Genomic DNA, 26,788 nt, shown 5'->3' on the forward strand with positions numbered 1-26,788 from the left:
CACTTAAAATCTAAACTAGCTACTTCATTTCAAATTTCATTTCAAATCTACACGGTGTCTGAGTTTTGATGGCTTAGTGATGAGCATTAAAAATTTTTTAAACAAAAAGTAAACTATACTAATAAACATTTTAAACACTATTGAAAAGCAGAAGACGATATTGACATGTGTAACATATGATCTTAGGCTCAGACACAGTAAGAAATGTTTCACTTCATCATGCTTTGGGAACCTGCTCTACTAAAAATTTTCAGTGAGTCTCATATGAGCAGCAGCAAGGACTTTCAGGAGATTTTTATACATCAAGAGTTGTTTCAAAGCACCACTCCTCCTTGCCTAAAATGTTGTGTAAAGAACCAAAACAAGATGACAGTTTTTCAGTGCATGACTTTTAAGAAGATACCCATGTTAGAATAGTCATTACCTGCAAGGGACTCGCCAAGGACCTGTTTTTAGGTACTGTAAATGCTTTGAGAACATTGTCTTCATCTTCTGATACTGGCGTCATTAAAACGGAACTTGTAAGAATATTCTAAAGGGAGACAGAATAATTTGAAATGTAAATGAGGTTGGACAATAGGAGAGCTGACACAACTCTGGCACTGGAGAGAGTAGATTACTATGAGGTGATACACATTAGCAGGAAAAAAAAGGCAGGTGATTTGCCAGAAATTCTCTTCTCAACAAGCTCAAAGGAGAATTCAACTCTGTATGAACCCAAATCCCATTGTGGCAAACACCACTAAAACAAGACGCGAGGTAACATTTTGAAACAGCTGTCCCCATAGTTCTAGGCATGTGTTAAGCACTCAAAAAACATCTGTTAAATTAATTATTAAGTACATGCTTTTAAAAATGGAAGCTCTACTAATCTCTGGTGAGAGAACTGTTTATTTCACATACTGGTACAGAAATATGTTAGAGCTACAAATTAGTGGTGGTGTATTATAATGGTGAAAAGTGTGGAATTTAAAACTAGACTTTCTGGGTTCTAACCCAGAACCACCACTTACTAGCTATATAATTTTGAGCAAGTGACTAAACCTCCACATGCCTCGGATTCCCAGTCAGTATAATGGAAATGATCACGTTACCAAGCTTGTAAGGTTGTTGAGAGGATTAAGTGTGTTAATGCAGCCAAAGCTCTTAGAATAGTACTTACCCCTTAGTACATACTGAATCAATATTAGCAATTGTTATTCGCTTTGGTTCTCCATAAAGGACAACCACTCACTAATTACAAACTTAAAAAATGGTGGTAATTAAGTGCTCAAAAGAAATGAGCTATCAAGCCATGAAAAGACATGAAGGAAAGAAAAGTGCATATTTTTAAGTGAAAGAAACCAATCTGAAAAGGCTCCCTGCTATACGATTCCAACTATATGGCGTTCTGGAAAAGGCAAAAGCACGGAGACAGTAAGAGATCAGTGTTTGTCAGGGGTTGGTGAAGAAGGAGCAGTGAATAGAAAGAGCACAGAGCGTTTTTAGGGCAGTGAAACTACTCTGTATGATACTATCATGGTGGGTACATGTCATAAATTTGTCCAGACCTACAGAATGTATACCAAGAGTGAAACTTAATATGAACTATGAACTTTGGGTGATAATGACATGTTATTGTTGGTTTATCAACTGTAACAAATGTCCCTCTCTGTGGGAGATGCAGGTGAGGAGGAAAGCTATGCATGTGTGGGGGCAGGGCATATATGGGAAATCTCTGTACCTTCTGCTCAACTTTGCTGTGAACCCTATTGAGAAAAAGATGGTGGTAACCAAAGCAATCCAATATTGGGTACAACAAAGGGCATCTACTAGAGACGCTGTGGTTAGCACCATGCTACATGCTATGTGGAACCAAACTGGAGACAACAAGGAGGACATACATTTAGAAGACAAATAAATCAATCAAAAGAAGATGTAAAAATTAACATTCTGTTTTCAGCGAAATGTATATATGCATGCATAACAGCAAATTTTTTAAATGGCAAGGACTCTCAAATCCTAAGAAAGTAAATAACGAAAAACTCTGCAATGGAACAGAATCTATTTCCAATACATAAACCAAATCTCAACTTTATATTCAACATTAATAATTGTAAGAAAATAATCATGCGAGAGAATATTTAGAGTATGCAGTAAGGAGTGCTGAAACCACAGTAGCCTCACATTTCTCATACAGAATTCTGTGAGGCACCAACACCTCATAAGATGGGTATGTACTTACTGGCACATCGGCCACAGGCGAAGCCTGTGTGAACAGCTGAGTGTTCAGACTCTCCCCTTCCCAGTGGTTTGAGCAGAAGAAGTTTCCTGCTTTATCAGTTGGAGATTCCACCTAAAAGAAACAGAAGTGCTTTGTTGTTTCTAGAACTAGAACTTCCCATGAAACATTTACACTCAAGAGTAAATTTCTATAAGATGAATAAGGTATGAGGATCTAATGTGTAATATGATAACTATAGTTGATAACACTGTATTGTATAACTATAATCTGCTAAGAGAGAACTTAAATGTTCTCACCAAAAAAAACAAAAAAGGTAAATATGTGAGGTGATGGATGGATTAATTAACTCAATGGGGAAACTCCTTTTACAATGTACACATACATCAAATGATCACATTGTGTACTTTAAATATATTACAATTTTATTTGTCAATTATGACTCAATTAGGCTGTAAAAAAAAAAAAAAAGAGTTCATTTCTGGCCTGTCTCTTAAACACTTATCTTTATATGAAAATAAATTCAAGAGGAACTCTAACTTGTTAGAAATGTTTCTTGCCACCAAGCTAAAACTTTGATCCTTGCAAGTGGGATTCCTTTCTTTTATACTATGAATTAAAGATACCATTATTTTAATTTAAATTGCAATTCTTTATGATATCTGAAAGTTAAATGTCTATGTGTCAATCATCTACCTATTTATATATCAGTGATTTTTATCACTGTACAATAAAAAGCTGCTTCCTTCTCTTTCCTTTGTCTTCTCTAGCACGTTTTCTGTTCAAACATGAAGTAGATAGAAGTGGCTTCAATTTCCAAATGAGAGGTCACATGCCAGAAGTCTGGGAGTATCTCTTAACTGCATCTTGTATGAAAAGCTTACATGAAAAGTGGTGGTATTACACACTGCTGATATCAGGCACCTCAAGATGCCCACAAGGAACATCTTATGTTTACCTCTTGTTTGATCTTCTTCAGTAAAGGTGGTCCATTTTCTTGAAACTCAGTAACAATTCCAGATTCATCAGATTCCTGTTTGATCACATCCTGTAGGTCTTCTACTAGATGAGATGGTGTCTGAGGCTGAAGAGAAGAGTGGGTAGGTTTGCATCAGAGGAAAATTTATGTCTGAACTAATAATAAATCAACTAAACACAAGAACTTTGCTAAAACTTACTAGCATCTTCAGGGGACCATATTTAATTTCTTGAGCTGCAAGTGCATGTTTGAATGGTGTAGGAGTTCTCGGAGAGCTTTCTAGGATTGACCTTTTGATAGCTGGAGTCCTAAAACTTTAAAAAGAAAAGTAGTGTTGGTTTAATATAAAACAACATATATGCCCCTCACATTGCTCTACCTATTAAATTTAATATTTTTCTACTGACTACAATAAACTCTATTATTGATACAGAATTGGGTATGCTGATTAACCACACATGTGTTGTTAAGAAAAAACTATGTTCATCACATATTTTCAAATATTTCAAAATATTATACCCCTAAGACTAAAACCATTAAAATATTTTTCATCTTTCTTGACTCATTCTGAAGACACATGTACTGCCTTAGGCCTTTTACGCATTGTGAAGATATGATGTCATTTACAGATCAATTTTATCTATTCGTTAAAAGAGGGTCCACAATAAGAAACACATGTTAATCTTTTAAAATGTACTTATTATACTTGGAAATAAGATTGCATTTCTCTTAAATGTTTCTTATAACACATATTGATGTTCTCTGTCATTTCTTTGAGCTGGTTAGGCCTTTATTGAATATAAATGACTGTTTAATCACTCCTTGGCTTCTAATCATATAATATTCCTGCGAATATTAGAAGAGGTCCTATCTATAGATAAATTTCAAAAAGAAAAAATTAAATTAAAAAATATGAACTAAGTAAAGAACCATACTCATTCTGAAGTTTATAATCAGTGAGAAAATCTTGTGTTCAGTGAAGGAGAAAAGGCCTTACTGAACAAACAGAAAAAACTGAATGGAAAAGTTATATGAAAAGTATCTCCGCATATGTAGGAAACTTTGAAGTGAATACAAAAGGCAATTTAGTTTATCCTCCCACCTTCCACCTCTCGGTATCTGTCACATGCCCAGGACAGACATATACAACGTGGAATGCACATGATTGTGTATACACAGGTGGATCAGTAAAATTATACACATACAAATAGATCAGACATTCAGGGACTGTGTTCTATTAATTAAATATAAGTAAATAAGATAAATAATTTTATTCATGAACCAAAGACTTACATAGTATTTTCCTTTTGAGTTTTCACAGTCTGGTCTCTATGAAATGGTGTTGTAACAGTCAATTTGTGACCATTGAGAGGGGTGGAAGTTAAAGAAGGCATTTCCAGGTCTAAGTTTTCATGATTACTGGAAGTGTTTAAGAACTAAATATGGGAAGAAAAAAAATTTCAGATTAAACAGTGATTCTTTGTTCAGCCCAATTTAAAAATCACACCCTGATAACAAGTAAGTATGTTTTACTGACCCACTATATAAAATAATAAAGATAACAACATGTAGTGTTGAACAGGGTATTGTTTTATTTAATTGAGCACCCAAAATTTGGATTGTTATTTCAAAGAAATAAAACCTAAGGTCAATGCTTGAGAAACTTGCAAAATCCCAAGAAAATATTCTTAATAAATGACACTTGCCATTGAAGAGAATGAGATGCACTCTTTATTAAGATTAAAAGTGGTAAAGTGATCTTTTGGAAAGTACTTATTGTTTTCTTTCATACCCTGCTTTCTCTCTTTAAAGATCTATGGACCATTATCATGGAAGGTTTACATTTTATGGAAAATTATTGAATAATAAGCTGTGTCTCTCAGAACACCAATATTCTGGGGAAATAGGTATTCCTCAGATGGTTCCAAGATAAAATAAGTCTGGGAAATACACATATCATAATCTCCTCCTGGAAATTCACAATGCACATCAGTGTATTAAAAACTCTGAGAGATCCTGCAGTAAAGAAACCAAGTTTTAACTTTGCTTGATTCAATGTTTCCCAAACTTACATGCTCATGTGTTTAGATGTTTTTCTGGAACATCTATTAAAATCTTACAGAACTAATATTCTCCAGAACACAATTTGGAAAACATAACGAAAAAAAAAAAAAACAAGATAATTTTTTTTGGTGAGTGCATCATTTGTTTATACTTAAAGCTGTTCTTAAAACAAACTCACATAATTGGAAAAATGTTTTAAAGTTCCAATTATCTATTAACTTCAATTATTTTAATAATTAAGAAACCTAAGTCTCTGATAAGAATTATAATTTCTATGCCTTTAAAAATACAGGTGAAACAAGGATATTAATTAGCAAAACCTGTGCTAATAAAATATTATGTATGGCATAACTCAAAAGAGCCAATGTTGAGAAATTGAAATTAGAAAGTAAATTGTTTTCCTTAAGCATTTGTTCCTCATCCTCTTCCAACACGTTTCCACTTAAAGATGGATTGGAACCTTTAAAATTTCTAGTTGCAACCCAAACATAATTTGATTCCCTCCTCTCCTGGGTCAGTGAATCACATAATAAGTGAACAAAGGAAGAAAATCTGTTAAAGTTTTTAAAGGGAAGGAAGAGGCAGGAGAAGAGGAAGGGATAGAAATGTTAAACGTTAGGGATGAAGGAAATACAAGCTCATCGCATGCAACTAACCATCTTTCAAATCACCAAAAAGAGAGAATTATGACAAAATCATCAGTCAACCTACAGACAGCCTAAACTATGGGAGGCAGTATGACTTAGCAACAGCTAGGTTCCACAACAGAATGAAGTCAGCGAGGGCAAGAGTAATTAGTCATTTGTTCCAAAGGATTAGTTTCTAGATTATTAAGGCTCAGTTGTCTGCTGAAAATTAGTAACAGCTGTGCAGAAATTGTGCTCTACCTGCGAGGGGGAGAAGGGCAGGCTTTTGACAGGGGAGCAATTGGGAGTTGAAGTGCTGACGTCAGCAAGTATGAAGGAGCTAGAGTGTCCAGTGGCTAAGGGGCTGGCCTGGCCCCACTTTTTTCGAAGGATGACCAGTGGAATTGTGCTGTGCCGTGCAGCAGGTAAGGGCTTGAGTGAGTTAAGTGCACTCTCGCTCAACTTGTGTTTATTCGCTCGTGGGCTAGACTCTCCTGCAGGTCTAGTCACATTGCCCTCTCTTTGGTGGAGCTGTAGGGCTTTGCCAGAGTGATGTTGGCTAGGTGAAATATCTGCTTCTTCAAAGAGTTCAAAACTGCTGAGGTCACACCATGATGAAGAATCCTGAAACAATGTGGGAGGCGCAGAACTTTGAGACAGTGTGTGCATGCTGTGCGCCATCACCTGAAACACAGCACTGAGAAAGATGCTGAATGCAGAAACACCTGGCCCCCTTGCTTGGCTTCATGAGTAACAGCTTCAGGATTAACAGTTGTTCGGGTACATTGCAGGGTAGGTCTTCCATGCTGCCTCAGGACTGAGCCTACAGGAGTGCTGCTGAGACCTCCCAGTACGCTAGCATTTGCACGCAATCCAAAGCAGAAAAAACCCTTTTCTAGATGGCGCATTTGGCAATGTTTATTCTCTGTCTGATGGGTATGCAATAAAGGCTTTTTAATCAACTGAGAAACAAAGGAAATAAATTATTGTCTGCTTTTGAGATGCTGAACTCAAGTCTATTTCACTAAAAATGGTTTTTCTCAGTGAACCCATTGGGACTGGTAGTCAAAAACCAATGTTTTAAAGAGAAAGCCATTCACCACCAATGAACTTGTTACCTCTTCAAATACACTTGCTTTAAGTTCTGAGTAAACATAATTCTTAATGTTCTATCCAAAAGCAAAGCACAATTCTAGAGAAACACCAAGAAGTAAACAAAGTGAAAGTTAAAAATAACTCAAGCATCATTCCCATAACCCAAGCTCTACTTATAGGTCATTAACTTCACTATTTTTCAAAAATATGCATTTTGACGGAAATTTGTGAAAAGCTACCTTTTATCTGGGTAGCCTATGAAATCAGATCTTTCAGAAAACATACACACAAAGGCTAAAATTATACTTTTACCTTCACATTAATATATGTTCATAACATATTTGCTATAGAAAATGGCAATGACTTGAGAAATGGGTTTCCTAATTCCCCTTCTAAAAACATTAACTTGCCTTAAAAATTCTACTTACAGAATCTATAAACTGAAGTGTTTCTGCAAATTCTAAGAGGTTCTTAACATTATCCAGAATGGCTCCTTGGTGGACGATCATGCACCTTGCTGGAGAGGCACTTTCTTCAGGTAAGCAGCCAGGATCCACAGGCAGAGATGGAGTGGAGTGGTGTTCTTCCAAACAGGAAACAGGTGCACTGTCTCCATGAGGTCTGGTGTGGTCGGCAATGGTGGTGCTGTGCCACCCAGGGTAGCTGCATGTGTGGTTCTGTGTCTAAGGAGGGGGGCGGGGGAATAAAGAAAGAGCGGGGAGAAGAAAGGGAGAAGGAACTTAGCAATGAAGTTGCACAAGGTATCAGATGCTGTTGGAGGAAAGATAAAAGTAGTTGCATCATCTAAAACTTGCGCCTATAAAACAGTTGTCAAGATGTTTCCTTTTATCAATGCAGGGCCCTGCTTTTTAATAGTGGTATATTCTGTCATCTACACGATTACCTTAATTGTCATCTTTTTGTTGAAAATGCAAATAGAGGGACTCTGTTACAAAGCACCACTTCTCACATGCAGTGTCTTAAAATCTACTGTTAACAACATTTCCAATAGGATCATGGATGTTTGCTGTGAATTAAGAATTCTCCTATCCTTTCTCACCTACAAAAAAGCTGGATAGTTCAAGTTAGAGTTGCTTTTATCTGCACATATTATTGTTGCTTCTATCCCTTTCTCATGTGAAGGATTGCACTGATGCAGTCAGGGGCTGCCAAATCAACGTGGTTAAGAAAGCAGAAGAGCAAATTAACAGATGTCTCCTTTCAGCATGATCATGCAACAGGAGAAATTGCAAAACAAAGTTAAAAAGTGGTCGAACTAATATAAGCACATAATCATTTTATCATTTAACCAAAAAAAAAAAAAAAATCATTCCTAAGAATACCTACTATGTATCATATCTCTTTTATTCTCTTGGCTGGTTAACTACATAGGTTACAAAGTACAAGCTGCTTCCCCAGTTTGCTGCCCAATCACTAAAAAAGATATCAAAATTCAGTAATGATCCACATAGCTTTCATACATGCAAACAAAAGAGAGCAGCTAATGTTATTTACGGAGAGATTATATATGTCTTTTCCTCATGTATACACTGAACATGCATCAACTTATGTTTGAAATTATAAAGTATGAAAATCTAGGTTAAGAAAAATGATAGAAAAAGGAAAATTTAAATATGTACCACATACAAAGCTTTGTAAAAAAAAATGCAAGTTTTCATTCATTTTTATATCTGCTAGTTTTTAAATTGATTACAGTCCTTTTGAAAAAAAAAAAAAATCAATGATGACAATCCCAACTAGAAGTTGAGTTTCTATTGCACCAACCAAAGGACTACTTCCAATGTAGTCTACATTCTGATACCAACTGTGTTTATTACAAGCAACTTCTCGTGTTTAAACATTGTTACTGGATACATAGTCTTGATTATGTCATATTTAGAAGAGAAAGGAAAAGAAACAGAAGACCACCGGGTAAAGCTGCTATCCCCCATTCAAGCCCATGGTGACATTCTTACTGGTGGCGCCTGCTGTCCTTTGAGCTCATTCTCAGTTGACATCAGGAGCATCTCTAATTCCTTTATTCGCTTTTCTTTCTCAGGGTCTTCATCATTATAGTGTCTCTGAAAAGTTAAGGGAGACAAAAAGATAAGGGCCTGGTTGGAAGTTGCAAATGCAATGGCTGTGGCCTATAGTCTTGAGGGACTGCATGGCCCAAAGAGCCTCGGCCTCGGCGTGAAACCAATGCCAACTGAATTTGGCCACCGTGGAAATCTTTGTGAATGCTACGCTACATGTAAGGGAGCAATGTGAAATCTCAGGCTACAGTGGATGCTGACTGATGAGTTGTTTCAACTTGGAACATCCGAGATCCAGGGAATTCCTGAGCAAACTCACTCTAGAGGTGAAGATTGGTAGCGGGCTGGCTGGCGGGCTCCACCCCCCTCTCCACTCTTCCCTTCTCTTTTTACTTTAGTGGGTCAGGTGAAAACAAGTGTTTAGATGAAAGAAATAAAGCATGTCTTAAAACGGAGCCTGAAACAGCCAATGAAATGACCTTCAAATGAACTTACCTGAATGGCTGCAGCAGCTGGCTGTGGGACATTGACTATATTGACATGTAACGCTACAGGATATGGGACATGACTGGAGACCTAGACAAACACGCAAAACAAAGTCATTCATGGTTACATATGATTCAGGGAACTTGGCTTCCTGAGATTTTGCTCTAGGACTAAGAAATAAAAAACTTTACCCATCAAATTCACTCAACAGTAAAATCAAAACAAAAACTCTAATTTGAAATTTTATCCAGGCCTATTAGTAATGGCTAAATAGCTAAAGCAACATAGTAAATGAAATTTAAAGTGTTCTTTGATCCTGACAAGAAATATTCCTTAGTTAGAGAGAAACACAATGAAAAACAAATCTAAAATATGTTCACAAATGTATGAAAGGAGTTTTGAGGAGAAAAACCGATGGCACTAGCTGCTTATAAATAAAAATATTTCTCTGGGAATAATATGAGTTTTAATAAACAGCACAGAACCTCTTATGACAGTTCATTCACCTGAGACTTTTCTGGAAAGTTTATAGTCAAATACATGCAACAGAGAAGAGTAAAAACTATTTACAAATATGTTTTGCATAGAATTTGCATAGGAACCCTGTATTCTTGGGTAACTTTCACCAGTAATTATTGTTAATTTTAAGATTAAAGTTTCTTGATTTTTTTGTCTCTTTATTCTTCTCTTTCCAGCCACTAGGATTATTTCTTCCCCTAAATATAAATATCAATAAATGAAGAAGAAATCACACTGATCCAAGGAGGATAAAAGGAGACCCCAGAGAACGGTGTCAAAAAACTGCTCCTTAGAGTAAGAAGGTATGTACTTATGGAATGAATAAATTAAGACATTTCTGCTTGATATCTACCAGAATGGAACTTACAATTATCTGTTGAATTTCAGTGTCAAACTACCTCCTCTTTAAATGTATTATTACGTTCACTTTCATATGGGGACAGAAAAATACTAGACTACAGCTAAATCCCCATTCACCAATTCTTTGTCAGCAGGAACTTGTTAAGTAAGTTTACATTCAAAAAGCAACTTCAAATTAGATTCAAAGAAGTTTTAGAATCGAACAACTTGGATTCCAATCTAATCTGCACTGTCTCTATGTGTTGTGTAACTCTGGACAAATCATTAAACACTCTCATTTCTGGAAACATACCAGGAATGACAATACCTACTGCTATCTGATCAATCCTGATCCTGTTTGTGAAAGCTCTCTAAAAAGTATGCAGCTGCAAGGTATTAGTATTACCTGGAGCTGAAATAACCATGTCTCTCATTAAACCAAATTCTCAGGAGTGGCTTACATTTTGTGCTTCAGAAATGTGGTAATAGGAATAGTCATTGTTCACTGAGGGCTGGCCAGTTGGAGGGAGCTGAGCCGAAGGTAGAGCATGAGCAAAACCCATCAAATGACTGTTCTTCTGGAAACTTGTGGCCACTGTTGGCTGGCTGGCTTTGGAAGACTCCTGCAGATAACCTTCCTGCTCAACCTTCCGACGCATTGTAGAATTCCAGTGGTTCTTGATAGCATTATCAGTTCTGCACAGAAATATATTACATACAAATTTTACAAACAAAATTTCCAATTCAGATTAGAGTTAATTGACAGAAAACTGTTTCTAACAGAGACCTTTTCTTTTGGTCCACCAATAGTGTTTTTTTCTTTTTAACTGTTTCAGTCTTCTCTAACCTCCTAAAATCATGCTTCCCTTATTACCTAATTAGAAATCCATAGATGTCTCTTAATACCCTAATACGGAACTGTAGTTTTCCCAACATTTTGAAATCCTTTAACCATTTTGTTTCCTTGATAAAAGAGTATTTTCAATACAACAATCCTTCATGTTTATTCTGACTGTTTGTGGGACAAGACTAATACAATTTAAAATTCCAGCTGTCCTAGAAAGTTACTCCTTTGAGTACGACTTGCCAGGGCCTCCATGCCACAATAGTTCGGTGAATGATAATGATGGTGCTGCCTCACTCTCCTCTTTTTACCTCGGATAGTACTAGCCAGAAATTTTGAGTGAAAAAAAACCTCCCACCTTTTGAAAACCACCTCAAATTGTTCCCTAACCAGACAGAGGCAAGAATGGAAAATGGGATCCAGAAGGAAGAGATGCTAACTACCAATGTAGTTTCAAACTGCAAAGCATTTTTACTAAAGTCTTTCAATTCTCAGGAAAACAGTTTCTCAATTCAGAAAAAAAAAAAAAAAAGCACAAGAAAACCGTTTTAAGCCTCCCTTTTACTATTTCTATGGGGGTGGGGAATGTATGCTAAAGAAAGAGGAAGTTCAATCGCCCCTTAAATTTTTATAAGAATCAACAGTATATCCTCTCAGACCATATGGGAGAAAAGGTCTCCTTTTATCAACCTCTTGAATTCTCTAAGCTTATACTGAGTCACAAGGGAGGAAATGCTTTGGAACATCACAAGAAAACACTGCATAAACCATCAGAGCCATGGCCATCTTTGAAATAACCCTTTCTCCACTTTTGGATTATAAAGCTCAAGAATACAAAGATTTTAAATATTTTCTATTTTACATTATTTTTATGTAAGCTTTATTTAAAAAGTATCTTCCAAATTAAACAAAATCTGTTGTAATTGTTTAAGTAGGGAAAATTGCAAAAATGAGCTTCCATCTATATCCCTCATAATGAGGTCATTTTTGTGCCATTTATTAAAAAGAAAGCGTAACATCGATATTATTTAAGAACCTGGAAGCAGTATGATAATTCTATAAATACATTATCTCTTTCTTTGAAAGACAAAAAATTAAGCCAAGTGGTATAATGAAACGCTGGTATCAGGAAAATGGTAGCTGAGTTTCTTGTGGTCACTTAACCAGCTATGTGAACTCAGATCAGAGACAAAATGCCTCAGTTTCCTTCCATGTACTTAGAGTTTTGTAGTTTACAAAGTGCTTTGACATTCCTTTTATTTTATGCTAACATTGGCTCTGTGAAGTCGGTTATTACTCATTTTAAAAATGGGGAAATTGAGGCTGAGGAAAGCTCAATGAGTTGGCCCAAGGCTCACTGCTGGGTAGATTCTGGAAGTACTCAACCAGGTAAAGTCTAAGATCTCCTCCAGTTCTAAATGCTATGTATCTGGTTTATCTAATGAAACACAGTTGATGGAATGCAATTCACTCACCATACATTTAAAACAGATTGTTCAGTACCCACTCCCTCAGTCTTCCCCATCAATATATTTTTTGACATATTATTACCGTCCAGGCAGTAGCTTTGCGATTTCTGCCCATCTGTTCCCCAGTCTCTTGTGTGCCTGGTAAATAATTCTGTCTTCCTCTTCTGTCCAGGAGGTTTTCTTAACTTCTGGATTCAAGTGGTTATGCCACCTCTCCCTACATTGTTTTCCAATTCTCCCTTTTAAGTGCTTGGCAATAACAGACCAACGTTTCGGACCGTATTTCTGTACAAGCTCTATCACCTTCAGATAAACACACAAAAATAACCTATGTTTTAATGTTATATAATGAGTCAGTGTAATCATTCTTCAGTGTTAAAAGATCTTTAGGAAATTTCTAAAAATCTGCTTTCATTCATTGGGAATATGGGAATAGAGTCCTCTGCTTCCTGTTCGCACACTTTACCTGTTTCCTCAAGTTGGGAAACATTTAACAACGATGCTTGGGGAATATTCTTAATTATGATTCACATACCACTGAAGATCAAACTTACTCTCTGATCTTCTTCTTTGGTCCAAGGACCCTTGATGAGCTCAGGGTTTAGGACTTTCTGCCATCGGTGCTGGCACTGCACATCTGTTCGATTCTAGACAAATAAGATAAAGTATACATTGTCATATAGATATGATGTGATAAGTACGAATGAATACTTTGTTGTAATATGAATCATACATTGATCATACACAGAGAAAACATTGAAGAACATTCTAGGGCATGTTTTGAGAGCCCACCTATCCCTCATTACTTGCAGCTAAATAATATACAAAGAATATATCAAACTGCATGTAAAATTAGGAGCTCCACCTCCGGAGGGCAACAGTCCTGCCATGTGAACAAAACGACCACGATATTGCACTTGTGGCTGTCCGTTGACCTTAGCCTCAATCTGTTGCATGTGGAAGTACCTGCATGGACTAAGACTAAGCCTTGTAAGAGAGTCCATATTAAGGTCAGGCTTTTATGGAAACCCACTGTAAATGACTCCCATTCAAACTAAGAGATGTTCTTCAATTTAGGGCCACAAGATTTAATATTGCAGAACAAGGGTAAATAAAGATAGGCCCTACCTTAAAGAGCTTGTAATCTTATAAGAAGGAAAAGACAAATATATCATTAACTCATAGAAGGCAGAATTTGATTCATATGCAAGAAAAAAACCAAAGCAAAATGACATTAGGGTGGGAAAGGAATGCTTCTTTTGGAGGAGAAATTAATGTTTTCTTAGGAGGAGTCTGGAAAAGCTCTTGATTCAGACTTTGAAGGACATGAAGTAACATCACCGAGGACAAAAGCCCAGAGGAGGGAAAGCAGAAATGAATTCAAGTAAGTCTGCTTACAGAGAGGAAGTAGGAAACAGAACTGGAGTTGTATGTTGGGGCCACATGGGAGGGCCCTGGTGTGCCAGGTTGAGGCAGCACATTTAATTTGTGAAACTAAGTCACTGTTGCTGGTTTTGAAAAGATAAGGTACAGCTGCATTTTAGGAAGCTCCATTGGCCAATGGATGGAAAAGTGGAAAGCTACAAGTGGGGAAGCCAGTTAGGAAACCATTATAATCATCCAGAGAGGAGGGAAGGGGACCAGACCTGTGGAAAAGGGAGGAGAATGAAAAGAAGGGACTGATGACAAAAGAATTCCAGAATCCTTAGTCACTGCTTGGATGTGGGGGGATGGGAAGGGAAATAAGTCTAGAAGGACTCCAAAATTTTAAACTGGGATACCAAAAGTATAGCTATTAAAAAAATAGGAAATTTCAAAGAAGCTGACTTGGAGAAAATAATCACAAGTTTAGTCATCTGCCATGTATCAAATCGTCAAAATGCTAATTTATATTATCCTAATAAATAAAAAAATAAGAAGCAAACATTTAAAAATATTGAAAAAATCCTTTAACAATCTATTTAGAAATCCAATTATCTGTATTACAATATACACTATAAGTTATGGATGAGGCATTTCTTCCCCTACTTGTTCTACATGAGCAAATATGTAATGTCTTAATATCCTATCCTAGAATATCTTAAATCTTTGGGAGAAGATTTCCTTTTACAGAAAGAAAAAATTAATAACTCACCGGGAGATAATTGGCAATAACTTTCCAGTCATCTGTTCCATTCTGTTCCACCAGCTTCTTTAGTTTTTCATCCTAAGACATTTAAAGGTAATCCTAGGATATCAGTCATTTACTGTATAACTCTTTTCAAGTTAGAGTAAAAGGCAACCAATCCAATAATCCAATCCATTAAAAAAAAAAAAAACTTCTCAAAAATATCCAAATACAACAGACATTAATGTAATATACTGGTTTAAGGCATAGATTTATTTAAAGTTAGACAGACCCAAGTCTGAATGTTGACTCAGCTGTCGATTAGTTGTATAAGCTCAGGTATACCATTTTACTTTTCTGGGACTTAGTATTGTTATCTGTACAATAGGAATGCTGATGTCAACAGGGTGATTTGGGGGTTACATGAAGTAACTATGCAAAACATTAGCATAATGCCTGGCTCACTGAATGATGAATATATGGTAACTGTTAAAAGTTTTACTCCGAGGGGAAGAAAAGAATGAAATCCAATGTTAGACTCAATAGACATTTAACTATGGCAACAGACAGGCTCTCAAGTAAGAAATAGTTCAACCTCCATTTAGTTTGTTCAACCTCTTTCATATAAAAAAAAATGAAGATCACTTTTCTTAATTGAACTTGAAAGCATGTATGGTATAAGAAAATCATTTAGATTTTGTATCAATACGTTCATAATTTAAATGAGGCCAAACTTATTAGAACACAGAAGACACTAAACATCAAGGGAAATCTTTCAGTTCACAAGTGTCTTTTTAAACATGTCCCTAGAAGCAAGAGAACCCTCACATTTTTGCAAAGGTAACTTTCACACATAATGTGGGTCCCTGGTACAAGACAGACATGGGAATTAGGAAACCAGTGTTAACAACAGAACTTCTACATCTCTAAGGACCATCAAAGTCAATCTCCATGAGTAAAATAGGCGTTTCCCATTGACCTCACTGGAAATCCTGCCTACCTATCAGGAGGAGCTCTGGTTTGAGTGAAGAAGGGTGGAATAAAACTGAAGAAGAGTCAATAACATGAATTCTAACATAAAATCTTAAAATATCAGCTGCAAATTTTTTTGAAACTTTAAAGAAAAAGCAACTTTTGCCATACATTAATAATTTTGCTCCTTATTTTTTCATTCCTACAACAAGCAAGCTTTTGATAAGCAAGCAGAAAAAGAAAAGTGAGACGCAGATATACCTCTATCAATTATTGATTGCTTTTTGAACAGACATCCATGTATATGGCTTTGTGAAATATACATTACATGTCAAGAATGTTAAATGAATCCGTTATAACAAGACAAGGTCTATGAGTGTTTTGTTTTATCCTTTTGTTTGTTTTGTTTTTGGATGTAGCAATTTATTCATTTATTAAGAGAACATTTGTTATCATCCCACTTTCTGTCAAGCAATTCTGGGTCCAGGGAACACAAAAATGAGAAGGCGTGTAGCCCTGCCTTCAGTAGGCTTGTAGTCTACTGAGGTAGGCATGAATGTTACAGCAACAGTAAGTAAGACTACGTAGCCAATGATTGGAGGATGCATCCAACCAGTCTGGGGAAGTCAGGGATGGCTTCACAGAAGAGGTGGTATCTTCACAAGCAATGAAGAAGTAGTATGAAGTTGTGGGGTAAAAGAGAAGAACAGAAGACACAGAGGGAAACACAGCAGAAGCATAATGTAAGAAGGAGAGGACAATCAAAGAACTACAAAGAGGTTGGAAATGGATAGTATTGAGTCCATGTGGGGGAGTGGTGAGAGGTAAGCAAGCTGCATAGGCAGGATAGGATAAGATAGCAAAGAGCTTGCTAATGAACTTGCGCCTCTGTAGTTTAGCTGAAATTTTGTTTTTCATAAATTAATACATGGGTTTCCCCCCATGTTTTAATGACATGATTAGTTACCTCTTCCCTGGTCCACCTAGTTTTCCCCAAGTGACGCTTTCCAGACTTGGGAAGCAGCCCATCATAGTCATGGTCACACATCTCAATGTCTTCATCATCCTCATCACTACTGTATATGCTGCGGAAATACGAAATAGGCAAAGGTGGACTGAAACAAGACTTTAAATCATTGGATTACAAACCTTATACAAAACTCCTCAACAAGCTTTGCAGAGGTTGTGAAGATAAAACTTGCACAACAAGATTGTTTTCAGCATTCTGTTGCTCTAGTAATGTAAACTGGTTCTGCTGTTATTGGTATCCACAGATACGCCAAAGGACCTGGCACTTTCTTATTGCTCTGCATGTTTAAACCTGCTGTTACTGTTAGACCAGTGACAAGTTACACATTTGGCAACCTTCCAACCAATGAAGGTTTGTTAAGGGCAATAATAGGAACGAGAGCCCATGTCCTTAATATAAGTACACACTCAAAATCTTTGGCATACATCACATCATTTACATAATATTTCCCAAATGCAATAAATAGCTCAATTATGTTATTCCAATGGGACTGGTGTTTTATTAAGAGAAAAAAGATTCAGTAAGTAATATACTCAACAATACAATTATAGTCATCCCTTAAAGATTAGAAGACTAAGAGAATCTAAGAGGAAAGGATTTAAAAACCTGAGGAAGGATAAGATCATCAAGTGATCAAACTGCTTTATAAATAATATTAATATCAAACAGTTCAAAACTCCAGGTCAGGTCGATCCAACTTGTGGCTATGTTTACAATACTCAGTTTCCAGAGTAACAAAGTGAATAATTAGGCCACTTGACAGTCAGAATCTTACTTACTCTTTTGTTTTTTCTACCTCTGACTGAATGGTATTTGAAATATCTTAAATGTACCCAATTCAAAACTGAGGGATTCCCCCAGATGGGTTTAAAAAGAACCCATTACTGTTTTCACAAGAGCCTTTTCTTTCACCTAGTTCACCAAAACTATGAATTTTAATGACTTTTGAAGTAACTCTATACTTAATCATATACTGAATAGATGAGAGTAATTTTACAGCCACAGTCTACTTAGTTATAATTTTACTTATAAAATTAAGATATGAGGAAAAATTATACGATCTTAGAAACTTCGCTAAAATTTAGCATTGTAATATTGAGAAATCCACGAAACTGAGACCAATAAAAATGATATAAAGCAATATCATAATGCAACTTGTTATTTTCAAAAGGGAAACTTATATTCATATCAGGTTTGTCTTCTCAAACTAACGTATAGGTATACATTATCCGCCCCTTATAAGTCAAGCAAAAGTGATCAGTAATTACGGTAGTTTCCCTTTAATAAAAACATAAGCATCATAAGGCGAAAAAAATATTATTATAAGTCCAGAACTATAGGTCAGCATCTTTTGAAAGGTTCACCCGGAACTACTTGGAAAGCCCCCAAATGAAGTGGCACCCTTGTGAAATATCAGGGGTACCAAGAAAACCGAGTAATCTGAAACTGGAGTCATAGATTCAACTCAATTTAATTTTTTAGTTTTGGCTGGGTCTGGAGATAACATTTTCAGAATTTTGAAGAGCACATTTTCCAAACTGGTAGTAATTGGGCACCTCTCTCGGAAACAGCTGAACACCCAGAAACAAGCAATATATTCAGCGGTCTATAGGGGGCAGCCAACACCAGGTGAGAGTGAACAGACATCAAATAGGACGAGGATTCTGGAGGCAAAGGTGCCAGTCCTAAATTCTGCCTCCACCTAGCTGCGTTACTTGGACAAATCACTTCCTCTCTCTCAGGACCTCAGTTCCTCGCGTACAGTAAGGGCTTGGATTCTATTTTTAAGGTACTTTCCAGTGTTAATAAGTGATGATTCCATGTCTTCCATGCCTCTTAAAATGTACGTACAGAAGCAGAGACGTGCAAAAGAAAAGTCTTGGGGGAAAACGTGACATGTGACTTCTGCAGGTCCTGAAGGGCCATGAGGGGAGTAGGGCGAGCAGAGCGAGCCAAGGGCTGCTCACACAGCTCCTAGGTCCACCAGCAGCCTACGAACAGGGGCTCGCTCGCCTTTGAGATTTGCATGCGATTTCCTTGCTCTAAGTCATCCCAGTCGCCTAAGTAGCATGATTAATTTCTACTAAGGACCTGAAATAACTTTTCCTTTATGGGCTCTGACAAGATCTCAGACCCAACAGTCAGAGAACTTTCAAAGGCTGATTTCAGGCTTGATGCACTCGACTCCCCCACCTGCTAGACCTGGTGCGGTTACAAGAGTACAACTATGAATATTACATTCTGTCAAGGAAACAAACCGTGCAAAGAAACGAAAAAGAAAAAAGGTGTTGGGGGTTGGGAAGAGGGAGGGGAGCGGGAGGAAGTGCCTTGTGGCCGCTACTGTGATTCTAGAAAGGGGGTTCAGACTCATTTCGCTGACCTGGTTAATAATCTTTGCCGAGTTGACTCTCGCTATGCAAGAAACGGCTACAAGCCCGCAGCCGGGTTTCTCTTCCCCCTGAGGTAGGTTCAAGGCTCCCGCCCCTCCAGGCCACCTCCCCTCTCCGCTACCTGAAAGCCGCCGGGAACCTGAGCGGCCACGCCCCGCGGGGTCAGCCAAGAGCTTCAGGCGCGGAGCCTCCACCGCGCCTCCTCCCAGCACCCCTTCCCAGCTCCCTCCTTCACCTCCTCCCAGTTTCTGCTCTCAGAAAAAATAGGTGGCCTTGGCTCTCTACTGTAAAGTCCCAAAAGCGAAGGTGAAACCACTTAAGGAGCAGCACCCCCGCCCGGAGCGGCCGGGCCCAGCGGCAGGCGTAGGAGCCAGGACTTCACCAAGTCGCCTCCCTCTTTCTCCGGCCACCAGCCACGCTTTGGTGCCGCTCCCCGCCGGGTCAGGCAGGGCTCGTGGGTGCCGCTGCAAGGCCCACACCCTTGCTCTTTACAACTTCCCAATACTGCGCGGGGACCAGCGGCCGCCAGTTCAAAAACAAATTAGTACAAGAAAATCAAACAACCCGGGGGAAAAGAGGTTGGATTTGCTTTGCCTCTAAGGATTTTTCCCCAGAACCTCTTCACAGGGGTCGGTCCGGCCGGACCACCTAAGGCGGTGGGAACAGGATGCGTAGGAGCGGCGACCTCAGCCGCGTCCACGTGTGCGCGCCGCGCCCGGACCTCCTGCGGAGGGGAAGAGCCCGCGGGGATTGCGTCCCGGTTGCGCGGCAGCGGCCTTGGGTGCTGCCCGTCTCCGTCCCTTTCAGTTGAATGGCAACAGTGACGGCCGCGGAGCTGGCCCGCGCACCCGACCGCTGGCAGGGAGCTCCGGCGCGTCAATTCCGGAAAGTCCAGAGATGGGTGGAAGCGGGAGCGCCAACAACTGACAGTTCGGACGAGTATTTCCCACCTTCTCTGCTCCCTTATCCCCTCCGTACGGCCAAAATGTAAAGGGACTTCACTCACGCACCCCAAGTGCGGTGACATGTGCAGCGCGGGCGCGTGCGCAATGTTTGTATTAGAAATAAAAGCCTCCCACAGAATAACGATTAGAACCTTCAAAACCAGGGCTTAAAACAATTTGCAATTGTAGGGACCGTTTTCCTCCCCTAAAATCTTCTTTCCAGCCGCCTGTCAGCTGACACTCTTCTTTGCCTCCATAAAGAATGAATGAAATTTAAATGAACTACCTGCAGCTACTAAACAATCCGGCATTTTCCCTATATCTGCCATATGCTCTGCACTTCCAAGTCCAAACATATCGTAATGCATCCGGCAATTACGCTGCGACTCCCTCGCCGACACCCGCGGCATCAAGCCAGGGACCTTGTGGGCTCCCAGGGGCTGGTGGGCACCTCTGTGCCCTCAGCTGAAACATGCTGCTTTTTCTCCCCTGGAGAGAAATGTATCCCCGTGCAACTTGCAAAATGAGCCGCAGGGCATGCTTCCCGACGTCCTGATATATTTCCTGCATAGACTCTTCCATTCATCAGTCTCTCGTGCGGTTTCTGCTGCACAGGCAGAGGCTCTAGGTCCTCGCAGGAACTGACAGCCCCGCACAAGATCCGGGAATGAATTACCACCTGCTCAACAGGCGCCTGGCGCCCCGCGCGCCCCCACCTGCGGCCGCCCGCCCGGGCTCCCCGTTACCTGTGCCGGGGTCTCCGGGCCATGGCGCGGCGGGCGCGGGGCTCCGCCGGGAGCCGCGGGGACCGCAAGGGGCTGCCGCCTCCCGCTGCCCGCCGCTTGCCTGCGTCCCTCCCCGGCTGCACAGCGGCGTTCCGCACTGCCGGGGCGAAGTTTCTCAGGAGAAAGAGGAGGAGGAGGAGGAGGAGGTTGCAGAGGAGGAGGAGAAGGAGGAGGAGGAAACAGGTTGATATTAAAGTGTAAACTCTGTAAACAGAGATGCCATCAAACAAAGAGCTTTGGACACTCCCCCTCCCGCCAAATCTGGCGCCCCTGCAGTGCGCACGCGCCCTGCCTGCCGCCTCCGTGGTCTCCTTGACTGCCGCCAGCCGGGCTGCGGGGACGGTAGGGCCGCCGCTCCCCTTCGGCTCTCGCGCCGCTGTGCTGCGCCTGGCGCGCCCCGAGGCCAGGGCGGTTCGCGGGCGGGGAACCCGGGACTAGGGAGGGGCGGCCTGAGGCCGCAGCGGCGCCTTTTGCTGTGCAAACCCCGCTCCCTGGACCCAGCCGCCAGGGCCCGCGCTACGTCCCGCTGATGCTGCCTCCCTCCTGCTCCGCGGCCACTCCACAGTGGCTCCACTCGGCGTGCTCCTGGGCACCAGACCCGAAGCTCGCTGGGCTCTGACTCACTATCGAGCGCGCGGCAAGGGGCGTTGGGGGTGGGGGTGGCGGTGTACTCCCGCATTCAGGATTGGATTTTAGGCAGATTTTAAAACTCAGCGCTCTGCAGATGAGGGAATTTGGGGTGGGGGGTGCCATTTGGAGGGGATGGGACCATATATGTTCTCCTAGTGTGTTTGGCTAGGTCCTTTTAAAAAAATAAATAAATAAAGAATATCTCTAACTTGTTAGTGACAAACGACACAAATACGAGTGGGGCTGGAGCGATCACCACTCACATACGTGACACCCAGGAGGAGCTTTTACTCCCCTCCCAGATCCTGGAGGCGACACGCCGCCTCCGTATAGTCACATGCCCTTCACTCTCACCGGGGCACACGCCCGGCCCCACCCACCCTGCCCGGCCCGAGCGGCTCGCTACACACGCCTCTGCCCCTGCACAACTCGTGCAGCGCGCGCTCTGGATTACACACCTGCAAAATCCACGGGGTTCCAAACAGCCCGCCCCTAGGAGAACTCAGAAAACCCCACGTTTGCATGCGTGGTTTTAAAAGTTAAACAATTTGTGATGGGGCGGTCGATATCCATGCTTAGAGTAGTTTGAAGACTGTTTTATGAGGTAAAAATCATCCAGGAGTTTAGTGTTCATTTAACTATGGGTTCCCGAAGAAGTGAAGGGCGAAGATAAGTGCTGAATTTATAAGGATTGATGATTGGGGGATTTTAGGGGAGTTTTAGTTTTACTTCCGTTTATAGACTTGTACTATTGGGGATTTTTTTTTTTCATTCTCTGTAGACACCAATTTATTTTTCCTTTAATCTTATAGGAGCTTGAGACTTATGCTGACTGGGTTTGTGGGTGTCCCATGTGCCCCATCGGTTCAAACTTAGCTCAGAAAGCATTTTTCTTACTAAAAACGCATTTTCTTACTGAAATGAGTCATAATTTTATTAAATGGTGAAGCATGCTAGGTTTCAAAACTTTATCTGGTGTTTTAAACGTTGTTTCTTAAAAATTGAAATGTAGTCTAAATCCTTATTAAAAATGTTACTTGCTAGTAAGATTTTAACATTACTTTCTTCATGAGAAAAAAATAACACTGAAACAAAATTATTGTGAGATATTGCAGTTCATAATTCTGAAAGACAAGTCATTTGCAAGTTAATGTATTTTCAAAGCCAATATTTTATTTCTAGATTCTATAGCAAAATTTTTCCACATCAAAAATAAACACATTTTAAAAAATATCTAGAACAAACATTTAGAAACCACCCCTAAAGGAATTGCATTCTGTCTCTGGGATTACTTTATGAACCTAATTGGCATGACTCCCAAACTCTGAGCCTCTGGCGCAATGAGACTATCTGAGCCCTTCCTGAAGTGAATTCATAGTCTCTTTCCCAAGATTCTTAGGAGTCGCAACTTCTCTATGATTCTTAAACTCCTTTTAAGTAGAAAGATACCAAATTCAATTTTATTTCCTTTATTCCCTTTGTGCATCATTTTCCTATATGTGTTTTGAGAATTTACAGACATTTGGGGATATAGGTTTATATTTTTCCTTATATATATTTGGGGACAAGCATAATCCAATAAAGAGTATATGCAATGCTTCTTGTTAGCTTAATTTGGGATATACTGCCACCTGATAAGTATAAAGAAGGATAGAATCAAAATGGAGTTATCATAAATTCTTGTGTGGATAAAAATATACACCACACAAGGTGGTGCAAAAATAATTGTGGTTGAAAAGATTAAAAACAATTGCAAAAACAGCAATTACTTTTGCACCAACCTGACATTTTTCAAAGACATTGCAGAATGTTTACCATAACTATGTAAATTTCCTTTCTCCACTTACAATTATTACAAATGATTTTTTAGATGACAACTTTATATTTTTCATCACTTTTTTTTTTTTTTTAAAGATCTGCATCAGTTATTTTGGCTGTGGTGGGACTGGGGTAGAGCTAAATTCAGACAGACTTATTTGTAAGGGGTCAGTAAACTTTTTTATAAAGGGCCAGATAGTAAATATTTTAGACTTTGTGGGCTGTGTTGCGTATTCATCTACGTTCCTTTTTTTTTTTTTTTTTTTTAACCAACCCTTTAAAAGTGTAAAAAACATTTTTACCTTGAAGGCCATTTCCAGCCTACAGGCCATAGGTGGCGGACACTAAAAGACACTTAATCTTTAGTGTGTAGCAGAATCACTGGGTGTGCCCATGAAAACACACAGTCCCAGGCAGTCTTCCTAAAGACTGTGAATTCAGTAGGTCTGAGGCAGGCGCAGGAATCTGCATATTAAACAAGTACCTAAATGGTTTTCATCGAAGTGGTCCCATATCACTGATTGACAGTCTTGATATTAGAGTGAGGGCAGGCTGATTCAATACATTTTTACCTTTGCCAGTTGTTTCTCACCACCTTCTCCTACTTCATTCTCTTTCACCTCGCCTGGGCTAAGGACTCAGGCTCTCAATAACCTCAAATAATACCAACAACATGGGAAAGTTGGTGCCAGTGACCACAAGGCTGTGGCAGCCTACTCCTTCTTTCTTTACTACTAAACTTCAGCCTTATATCTGAAATGTGAAAGAAAAGGAATCACTTGATCACTTGCTGATTATCATTATGACTCTCAGGAAAGCAAGCACTTAAAACACTTTATTTTACTCTAAACATTGGGGAAGGGCTGATGAAAGAAAGATGTATAATAGATACATATTCCAGCTGTTTTGCTTCTGATTGCTGAGAAATCCTAGGCATGTGGTAGGTCTTTAATAACCTGCGATCAGTGTCCCAAAGATGAACGAGGATTATCAGTGGTGGTGACAGATCCGGCGTTAGGGGCTCCATGTCTCTAACCACCCACTTTCCCCCACCCCCTCAACTCAGTTTGTTTCAGAGCATTACAAGGGAAATAATTACAGTAAACACCACATGTGAAAGTACAGACAATTCTTGATCATTTCAGTTAATGAATGACAGCTGGAGTATGTATAATTGAAATCCATAGGTTTGAGATAAATCTCACGTTGGCTCACAGCAAACCTTTTAGTAATAACAATGGAGGAAGTGCTACCTTAGTGCAACGTTTCCTAGAACCTCCTTATGAGATAGTGACCAAATAAATGATTCCTGAGCTCTGCATTTCCTGTGTGTTTCCACTCCCTCCAGATTCTCATAAACTTGCATATTCCTATGACAACCAACCTGCATATTTTCATCGCCTTTTGAACGGCGTCTTGGATATAGGTATGAGTTCTTTCATAATGAGGGAAGTACATTCCAGAGGAAGGGAAAAGTATGAGTAAAAGCACACAATCAGGAACCACAAGGCATATTCCAAGCACAGGGATCCAGGTTGCCTGGAGCAAGCAGAGCTAGCCTTGAAGGCCAGATTACAGCCTATGTGTGTTGAGTGGAAGAGCTACATTATCAGAGCTGTATATTTGGAAAATTAACGGTGTCGTTGGAAAAATTGGAGTGAGAAGAAGGGGAAGGGTTCAGTTAATTGGTCTGGACTGGGACGGTAACCCTAATGGGAATGAAAAGGAAGGGGCAGATCAGAAGAACATTGCATAGGCAGAAACTTCAAGACTTAGTAACTGATTGGATGGCTTTTGGAGGCACCATTAATAGAAATAGGGAAGTTAAGAGGGGAAGAGAAGTGTGCGCTAAGGAGATTCAAAGAGGAAAGTGAGTTTAGATTTCAGTATGTTAAGTTTGTGGTTTCTTATGGAAGAGATCCGGTAGAGTTGTTCAGCAGGTGCTGTGGGATCAGAGCCCACTGGAGGGGTCAAGCTAGGACATTGGTGTGCTGGAGTGAAATTTTGTGAGCCAGTTGTTGGATGCAGATATTATTAAAAATGAAATTACATAAACTTACAATTAAATGGATTATATTTTGAAAGATAATAAATGTTTAAAACTCATCATTTCCTATTTTGCTTCACTTTACTATTACACATGCTCTTGAGGTTATTTATTATATCTGTATGGTGGAAATACCATGTAATGTCTGCTAAGGTGTGTATCTTTCCAAGTTTGTGTTCAGTGAAGTCATGAGTGTAGCTTACAAGGGGTGATACTTGGAGAATTTACACCACAAAAAGTTGCAAATGCTACAAATAAGGGCTTCTCCCCCTTCCCCCCCAAAGGTTGTTAAAAGTTTGATCACGGCAACACTGAATAAATGTTATAATTAACATTATCTGCGTGAAGGTGATAATTGCACTGTATCAGGGATGTGCTAATATGCATCTGTGTAGAGATGACCAAGGGAAACCCTGTGGAGAATACTTAAGAGGTTCAAAAGTGAGACTGAGACTGACTGTAGGGACCAGATGGAGAGAACTGTTGGAAAGTAAATTTTCTCTATACATGTATAATGGAATGTTTTTGTCTTTTCTTCTTTTTATAGAATTCTGTATTTTGTCAACTGATTTTGAAAGGTTTTCATTTACTTTGAGAAAAAGTATTTTGGAGTAGTGATTTTCAAACATTTTTCACTGTGACCTACAGTAAGAAACCCATTTTAAATTCCATCTTCACACACACACACACACACACACACACACACACACACAGCTAAAAAAAATGTTTCACAAAACAGTACTCACCCTGTACTACCAATCCTGTGATCTGGTATTTTGTAGTCTGTCCTGTTCTACTTTACTCTTAACCTATCCTATCCCATCCCATCCCATCCCATCCCATCCCATCCCATCCCATCCCATCCCATCCCATCCCATCCTATCCTATCCATCCTAGCCAGGGACCCTACATAGTTTTGTGCCCTGCTTGTAGGTAATGAGCCACAGTTTGAAAAACACTGCTAAGAGGAGGAAGGCCTCACCTCTTTCTACTTTAGAATATATGCTTTTTGGAATAGCTAACTTTTCCTCAAGTTACAGTCCCATCTTTTCAAAGGTCTGGGAAAAGTCCTCAGAACTAGTTTACAGAATTCATTTTTCTCCCGTCTCTTCTCACAACTGGTCTTAGCCAATTCCTCTTCCCTCACTTCCCCCACATGTTATAAATGTAAAACAGCAGCTTTCAAAGTCAGTCAACAAAATAGCAAGCTTTTATTAAGACAAATTGTGACAATAACAACAACAACACTTAGCGGTTATAAACGTAACAGAACGACAAGGTGTCTAAGCCAGGGTCATCAAAGTTATGAGGAGAACACAACTTCTCTGGGCCTCATATTTCAAATCTTCAAAATGTGGAGGTTGTAGTAGAGAGCTTTAAAGGTGCT

General features: G+C 39.5%; 1 protein-coding gene across 2 annotated transcripts in view; it reads right to left on the bottom strand.

Moving 5' to 3' along the window:
• Nucleotides 1–21,119, bottom strand: part of MYB (MYB proto-oncogene, transcription factor) — a 33,325-nt gene extending 12,206 nt beyond the window's left edge. Inside the window, exons 1-15 of one of the 2 annotated variants that reach the window (XM_019732805.3) lie at nt 20,868–21,119; nt 16,725–16,842; nt 14,813–14,884; nt 13,233–13,325; nt 12,761–12,981; nt 10,827–11,061; nt 9,517–9,597; nt 8,962–9,066; nt 7,414–7,668; nt 6,152–6,514; nt 4,494–4,636; nt 3,400–3,514; nt 3,180–3,305; nt 2,225–2,335; nt 425–532 (exon numbers count right to left, since the gene is read on the bottom strand). In XM_019732805.3, the coding sequence (XP_019588364.2) occupies nt 425–532; nt 2,225–2,335; nt 3,180–3,305; nt 3,400–3,514; nt 4,494–4,636; nt 6,152–6,514; nt 7,414–7,668; nt 8,962–9,066; nt 9,517–9,597; nt 10,827–11,061; nt 12,761–12,981; nt 13,233–13,325; nt 14,813–14,884; nt 16,725–16,842; nt 20,868–20,890 (2,169 nt within the window). In that variant the 5' untranslated portion in view covers nt 20,891–21,119. The remainder of the gene's footprint in view (nt 1–424; nt 533–2,224; nt 2,336–3,179; nt 3,306–3,399; nt 3,515–4,493; nt 4,637–6,151; nt 6,515–7,413; nt 7,669–8,961; nt 9,067–9,516; nt 9,598–10,826; nt 11,062–12,760; nt 12,982–13,232; nt 13,326–14,812; nt 14,885–16,724; nt 16,843–20,867) is intronic. The other variant, XM_019732807.3, reaches the window with a different exon arrangement.
• Nucleotides 21,120–26,788: the final 5,669 nt, after the last annotated feature.

Source organism: Rhinolophus sinicus, chromosome 2 (genome assembly GCF_057876585.1).
Source record: "Rhinolophus sinicus isolate RSI-liver-muscle chromosome 2, RSI-T2T, whole genome shotgun sequence".
In the NCBI taxonomy this organism is placed as follows: domain Eukaryota; kingdom Metazoa; phylum Chordata; class Mammalia; order Chiroptera; family Rhinolophidae; genus Rhinolophus; species Rhinolophus sinicus.